An 8076-nucleotide genomic window follows, 5' to 3' on the forward strand; every position below is an offset into this window, starting at 1 on the left:
CTTCCTTCCTTCCTTCCTTCCTTCCTTCCTTCCTTCCTTCCCTCCTTCCTTCCTTCCTTCCTTCTTTTTCTTTCCTTTTCTTTTATTTTCTCTTTTCTTTTATTTTCTTTCGAGATGGAGTCTCCCTCTGTCACCCAGGCTGGAGTACAGTGGCTCAATCTTGGTTTACTACAACCTCTGCCTCCTGGGTTCAAGCGATTCTCATGCCTCCGCTCCCCGAGTAGCTGGGACTACAGTTGTGCACCACCACATTCACCTAATTTTTTGTGTTTTTAGTGAAACGGGGTCTCCCCATGTTGCCTAGTCTGGTCTCGAACTCCTGAACACAGGCAATCCACCCACCTTGGCCTCCTAAAGTGCTAGGATTACAGGCATGAGCCACTCCCAGCCTATATTATATATTTTAAATTTGAGAAGAAGATGAGATTTGAGGAGAAGTGTATGGCTGATGGGTGGGTACAAAATGGAAGGCCTGGCCCAGGAAAACAATGATGGGAGTGAAGCCAAAGATGCTCAGGAAAAGGGAGTGTGGGCAGCAGGAGGGGGATGGATGAGGAGCATTTTCTGGGTACAGTCATGTGGGAATAGGTGGGTTGAATTCAGAGGGTCCAAGAGAATAGGGAAAGAGGCCTGATGCAACAAACATGGGCCTGGAGAGCACTGCCTCAGAGCGGGCCACCCGCCAACCCTGGAAAGGCGGCTGCATGTTCGTCAGGGGCACCGTCCACAGGATCAACACATTTGTTGCCAGAGATTAAGAGAGAAGTTTAAATACTTGAATTTTGGCTGAGATGGCTTTTCCTTCTTTTCTTTAACCAAGAACTTAGACTCCTGAAATGTAGGGGAAAAGGTTGACAGGGAAAACGTCTACCCTCTTCCTGCTGCTTTTCATCTCTATATTTTTCTCTTTTGTGGTGGAGGTGGGCAGTAAATGAAAGGCATTTCATTTCAAGGGTAACCTGGGCAAATTTTGGAAAATGTAGTCAGATTGCAAAATCATCCTATGTTTTCATAAAGTAAGCCCTGTAATATCCAGTCCTTTATTTATTTTTTTATTTAGAGAGAGGTTTTCACTCTGTCACCTAGGCTAGAGTGAAGGGGCGTGATCACAACTCGCTGCAGCCTCGACCTCCTGGACTCATGCCATCTTCCCAGCTCAGCCTCCCAAGTAGCTGGGACTACAGGTGTGCACCATCATGCCTGACTAATTTTTGTTTTTTTTGTAGAGACAGAGTCTTGCTGTGTTGCCCAGGCTGATCTCAAACTCCTGGACTCAAGTGATCCTCTCCCTTTGGCCTCCCCAAATATTGGAATTACAGGCATGAGCAACTGTGCCTGGCCTGTAATAGTCATTTCTAAGTAATTCTAATCATAACAAAGGGTGCCTTGATTAAACAAATATTTTATTAAATCATCTCCATTAGTCAGACAGACAGGTTGCTGGTTGATTCTGCAGTAATTGGTAAAATTCATCAGTAATTCTCTTCAGGAGTCACTCCGGCTCTGTTCATTCATTTTATTTTGGGAGGGGGTCCTCATGAAATTAGTTACTGTATAGGCCTCAACCTAGGCATTCTTTCATTGTTGCTGTGGAAACCAGCAATGAAAATCTTGGGTTGAAGAAGAAAAATAACTGGTGCCGAACATCTGTAAAATACACAAGAATTAAGTTGCTTTTTGTAATCTAGAATTTTTAAAAATCATGATACTTGGAACAAAGCTGAGACTCATAGGGTTCTGAACTAATTATGTAACTGAATCATTAATAGTTTTCCTTGGAAACACTATGGAAAACAAATTACACTGCCTTTAAAGTAGTGTTTCCACTGGTAGCAGCATTCACAGAGCTGCTGCCATCAGCGCTGCAGTGTGAGCTCGGTCAGGTGCATACCTGGACACACACCACCAGCTGGTCACTGTTTCAATAGGGTTGGGAACTAGATGGCCTCGCAGAGAGACATTGTCAGGAGAAACGATGTTGCAGGCTGAGCAGGATGCTGCCTATGGTTCTTCTAGTGGCTGGCTAACGGGTTGTGAGGGGAGAGGCAGCCAGGGATGCTAGCACTGGCCGCCATCCCCTGGGGGCAGTTAATGAGACCCCGCCTCCTACCCTGTAATAAATGGCCCTGTGAGAGTGGCCATTGGAAGTGGTTGTCACTTGTGGGTGTTTTGTAAAGTGTATTTCTGATGTTCTTTGTCACACCCTGAGTCCATGGGGACAGGCGGAGTCAGGGTTGGGGCTGGAAGAGAGCCGAGAGGGTGTTTAATCCAGTCCTGTTATGTTATTGACAGAAGCAGCAGAGCCTCTGAGAGGGTGAGGGATGGGCCAGGCCTCTCCTTGCTGCGGAATCACAGCGCTGGTCCCTGCTGGCCAGTCTTGGGCCGTCTTCCACATCTCTGTGTGGATTTTCCCCTGATGTCTTCAGCTGCGTGTTGCTGGTTTGAACAATTTTCCTTTCATAAAATGTTGTAGTTAGGGCAGTCACTCTGCCCTACAGTGTTGGGTCTGACCAATTAAAATGTGCTTCATTAATTTTGATATGAGACTCATTTTTATCCAAAAGAAGAAAAAAGTCATTTTGTGCTTCTGTGAATTCTTTCAAGTAATTCATTTATGTTTATTTTAAAAACAAGTAAATTGTTCCTTTGTCAACCCTAAAGCCACAAAGCTTATGGGCTTTTTATGTGTTGGCTCTGACCTGTTTTATCTGGGTGTGAGATACAGACACATAGTGTATGGGTGTTTGGTGGAATGCTGTGTCAGGTCATTCTGCTGAAAAGTGATGTCAGGACATCAGTAATTTGGCTAAGTTTCAGTAGTTTGGTAAAAGCTGTTGTGGAGTTATAAAAATTAGCCTAGTATAAAGCCTATAAACCCATCTTAGGAATATTCCATTTCCAGCCAAATCATAGGCGCTCCTACTCTATGATAGTCCGCGGTGACGTGGTGTATGGGGTAAAGTGTGATGATGTCATGAAGCTGGTTCAAGTGATGGAGACATGCTTTGCTTTTCTGCTGTTTTGCAGGACAGACCCGCAAAGACAAACATGCGGAGTGCAGCCAAGCCCTGGAGCCCAGCCATCAGAGCAGGGGGCCATGGCCCAGACCGGGCACGGCCTCTGCCTGCAGCCTCTTCCGGCATGAAGAATTCTAAGTCTTCAACTTCCTTGGCTTTTGAGTCCCGACTCAGCAGGGTATGGACCAAAATGCACAGGGCCGGGCAGGGCGCCTGGATACCCTGGGTTGGGAGGATTGAAGAGGGCAGTAGGCAAACCAGTGGCCTCTAGGGGCAGGGAAGGAGGTTCCCAAGGAGGGGTCGCAGGAGGACCAGCATGCCTGGACATAAAGGACTGGAGCTAGCGCGTGGGAGTGGGGGCCCCCCGGGGTCCAGAAAGGAGGTCTGCAAAATGTTTAACACAGTAATTAAGGTCCTCTGCCCTGGGTTGCGTGGACATCCTGGCAGTTTTGCCCCCAGCACCACCCTGGATGGGGGTCGAGGTCATGCACGATCTTTGCAGCCCTCCACAATCCAGTTGTGGTTCTTCAAGCCCCTCTTGCTGGACCCCGCAGCAGCATGGACACTGTTGATTACACCCTTCATCAGGGAGTGCGTTCTCCTCTGGTTTTCTCCTCCCTCCATCCCTTTGGTCTCTAAGGTTGGGTAGGCCCATGACACATTCCTGGACTCATCTCTTTTCTAGCTGCATTCATTTCTTTACATGAGAGGCTCTTCACTGTGCAACGCCTAGCGCCTCCTTAGCTTTTCTGAGATGAATTCATAGACAGTAGCACCTACCTCATGCAATGCTTTAGAAAAACCATTACGATCTTCTAATTCAAAAGGGAAGTATTAAATAGCATGCATTTCCATCTGCAATGCCTGAGCACAGCTGTGCTAAAGGCCTTGCGATGATCCTTAAAGCACCATGGGCATGACAGCTACAATGCAGATGGATTTGAGATGCAGACTGATTTGAGTTGTGTTGATGACTCAACTATGGTGAAGGCTGCTGCAGGAGTGATGGGATTGTTTTGAAATAGCAAACACTCTTGGTGAAGTTCTGAACCAAACATCATGCCGGCTCCCTTTGTTTTGTGTATTCTTGGAAAGTTCAGGGTACCTGAGAGCTAGGCAAGGGGCACATTGTTTTTATGAGTCAAATGGAGGGAGGCTCTAGGCTCAGATAATAATAAAAGGTGTCCCACCTGTGTCAGTGTCTGCAGAATCTGTGAAACATGTGTGGGTCGTGGAGCAGTTCTTTGTGTAAGATTGTCATGAGCATTTTAGGACATCTGAATTTCCCGTCCTCCTACCCGTTAAATATTAGTAACATATCCAGTCATGGTGACAATCAAAAATGTGCCCTCACATTTTCAACACATCCCCTAAGGGACAGCACTGTCCCCATCGAGAACCATTGTTCCAGGTGACAGGATCTATTCTCTTGGCTTTTAACACTCTACGTGGATAACGTCCAAATTTGTATCTCCAGCTGGGACACCTCTAACTGCCTTTGTGACGTCATCCTTGGATGTCCAAACACTCTCTCCAGTGTAACATGTCCAAAACTGAATCTCAGTGCTTTCCTCTCCATCTCTCTCACCACCCGCTAACCTGCTCCCGCTCAATCTTCCCATTTGTGTAAACAGCAACTCCGTCTTTTCGGTTGCCCAGGCCACAGCCAGTGGCATCACACCTAAACCCTCCTTTTCTCACGTCTCACAGTCCATCAGGGAAAGGCCATCACTTCTACCTTAAAAATATGTGTCAACTCCAAGCAATTCCCACCGCCTCCCTTGTGACTAGTTGGGTCATGCCCCCACCCTTCTGTGCCCTGGTCCCGGTCCTTGGAACACCTGAGTCATGTCACTTCTCTGCTTCAACCCTCTGGTGACTCTCCCCATTCACTCAGAGTGAAAAGCAAAGTCCTTGAAATGGCCAACGTCCCCTCCCTCTCAGATGTGGTCTCGCTCCTCTGTGCCCTGGCTCCTGGAGCTCCAGCCACACAGTCTGCTGGTGTCTGGTGACAGCTGTCCCTCAGATTACCAGGCGCACTCCTGCGCTAGTGTGTTTGTGTTTGCTTCTCTCTCTGCCTGGAAAGCACCTGGTGCCTCTGTAGGAAGTGCCCTTGACCTGCATCCTCCTCCTGCTGCCTTGTTTTCCTTCTCAGCTCTTGGTGCCATGGCACACATCTGCTTGTTTAGGGTCTGTCTTCTCATGGCTGGAAAGTAAGCCCCCTTGGGGAAGGGACTGTATGCTTTCTTTGTTGTCCTCATTTCTGTCCCTAGTGCTTAGAAGAGCATCTGCTACCTGGTAGGCACTCAGTATTTACTGAATGATGAGCACACCTGTTTTCTGGCGGTCTGATGGAACAGGAGGAGCTTGGGGGTGTGGGGCTGGCCTGAGCTGGAATCCTGGCTCTGCCACTTCCCGGCTGTGAAGCTGCAGGCAAGCTGTGTAGTTGCCCCGAGCCTGTGCTTCCTTGTCTTTCAGATGAAGGTAACACCTTCTTTGCCACAAGGAGTAAATGTGGGTAAAGCGTCCTATGTGTAATTTTGTTTATTATTCTATTATCCTGGATTCAACCATCATTTCCATTAGTTTTGTTTTTATTATCTTCAACCCAACAGCACATTTTAAACTTAGATTTTTATGTTTATTACTATTTTTTCTATATCCAATAAGGAACATATAAACTTAGATTTTTAAATGAATACATACATTCCACAATAACAGACCATTAGAGCTGCTGGAATATGGAATTTTTTTTTTTTTGAGACAGAGTCTCACTCTGTCTCCCCCAGGCTGGAGTGCAGTGGCACGATCTTGGCTCACTGCAAGCTCTGCCTCCTGGGTTCACGCCATTCTCCTTCCTCACCCTCCCCAGTAGCTGGGACTACAGGCGCCCACCACCACACCCAGCTAATTTTTTGTATTTTCGGTAGAGACGGGGTTTCACCGTGTTAGCTAGGATGGTCTCGATCTCCTGACCTCATGATCCACCTGCCTTGGCCTCCCAAAGTGCTGGGATTACAGGCATGAGCCACCACCCCCAGCCGGAAATATTTTTAAAAGCAGTGCTTAAAATAAGGCCTCGGCTGGGCAGGGTGGCTCATGCCACTTTGGGAGGCTGAGGTGGGCGGATCACCTGAGGTCAGGAGTTCAAGACCAGCCTGACCAACATGGTGAAATCCCGTCTCTACTAAAACAAGCAAACAAAAAATTTAGCCTTAGCCGGGCATGGTGGCATATGCCTGTAGTCCCAGCTGCTTGGGAGGCTGAGACAGGAGAATCACTTGAACCCAGGAGGCGGAGGTTGCAGTCAGCCAAGATCGCATCACTGCACTCCAGCCTAGGTGACAGAGTGAGACTCTATCTCAAAAAAAAAAAAAAGAAAAAAAAATATATATGTGTATGTATTCGTAAAGACTGGAAACGTAGGAGTGTTTCTAAAGGACAATGAATGAGATTCTGGCCACTTCTCCCATCAATAGGTTCATGTTTTGGAAACTTGTTCCGCAGGGAAAATGTCAGGGAAAAGCAAATACAGTCATTTCTTGGTATCCTTGGGGGATTGGTTCCAGGACCCACTGTGGATACCAAAATCCATGGATGCTCAAGTCCCTGGTATAAAGGGTATTTGCATATAACCTGCACTCATCCTCCCGTATACTTTAAATCATCTCTAGATTATTTATGATACCTCATGCAAAGTAACTGCCATGTACATAGTTGTTATTACTGTATTGTTTTAAATTTTTTTATTGTATTATTAATTTTTAAAATTAATATTTTGAAAAACTTTTTCTGCACTTGGTACCATGCGCATATTAGGTGCCTTCTGCTCTCCTTCCCGATTTCTGTCCTCTCCAGGCCTGATTCTGTGCAGGACAATGATGGGCTTGAGGGAAGGAGCAGCAGAAAGAAATGTAGCCCGCCTGGCCTTTCCAGCCCTGGTTCTGTTCATCTGATTTGACCTTCATCTTTCCACCTATGGTATGGGAAGAAGAAAAAGACTAAAAAGAAAGTCAGAGAACAGAAGTGAAAAAGAGGAAATTGTGGCAAACAAAAAAGCAAGTAATTTTCCCTCCCAACATTTTATTATGACAATTTCTACAGTAGTACAGGGGATCCTACAGCAGACACCATAGACCACCACCTAGGTCCTGTGGTTAGCATCTCACTATATTTGCTTTATAGTAAATGGATAGATAGGGTTTCACTGGTCAAAACAGGAACCCTGAGACAAATCCACCCAAAGTAGAACTAAATACCTGACTTTCTTTCTTAAAATTTTAATTTTAATTTTTTTTTTTAATTTTACTTTTAGTTCTGGGATACATGTGCAGAACATGCAGGTTTGTTACATAGATATATATGTGCCATGGTGGTTTGCAGAATCTATCAACCCGTCATCTAGGTTTTAAGCCCCACATGCATTAGGTATTTGTCTTAATGTTCTCCCTCTCCTTGTCCCCGCACCCACCAACAGACCTGGGTGTGTGATGTTCCTCTCCCTGTGTGCATGTGTTCTCATTGTTCAACTCCCACTTATGAGTGAGAACATGCAGTGTTTGGTTTTCTGTTCCTGTGGTAGTTTGCTGAGAATGATGGCTTCCAGCTTCATCCATGTCCCTGCAAAGGACATGAACTCATTCTTTTTTGTGGCTGCATAGTATTCCATGGTATATATGTGCCACGTTTTCTTTATGCAATCTATCATTGATGGATGTTTAGGTTGGTTCCAAGTTTTTGCTATTGAAAATAGTGCTGCAATAAATATATGTGTGCATGTGTCTTTACAGTGGAATGATTTATATTCCTTTGGGTATATACCCAGTAATGAGATTGCTGGGTCAAATGGTATTTCTGGTTCTAGATCCTTGAGGAATCGTCACACTGTCTTCCACAATGGTTGAACTAATTTACACTCGCACCAACAGTGTAAAAGCATTCCTGTTTCTCTACAGCCTCCCCAGCATCTGTTGTTTCCTGACTTTTTAATGATCACCATTCTAACTGGTGTGAGATGGTATCTCATTATGGTTTTGATTTGCATTTCTCTTTTTTTTTT

General features: G+C 45.7%; 1 protein-coding gene across 1 annotated transcript in view; it reads left to right on the forward strand.

Annotated features, from left to right (window-relative positions):
- The first annotated feature begins 2197 nt into the window (after positions 1-2197).
- The window catches only part of SPECC1 (sperm antigen with calponin homology and coiled-coil domains 1), a 185258-nt gene continuing 179379 nt past the window's right edge, over positions 2198-8076 (forward strand). The window contains exons 1-2 of the mRNA XM_011961481.1: positions 2198-2314; positions 3028-3195. Of these exons, the coding sequence (XP_011816871.1) occupies positions 2213-2314; positions 3028-3195 (270 nt within the window). The 5' untranslated portion in view covers positions 2198-2212. The remainder of the gene's footprint in view (positions 2315-3027; positions 3196-8076) is intronic.

The sequence above is a fragment of the Colobus angolensis genome, unplaced genomic scaffold, assembly GCF_000951035.1.
Source record: "Colobus angolensis palliatus isolate OR3802 unplaced genomic scaffold, Cang.pa_1.0 Scaffold555, whole genome shotgun sequence".
NCBI lineage: Eukaryota > Metazoa > Chordata > Mammalia > Primates > Cercopithecidae > Colobus > Colobus angolensis.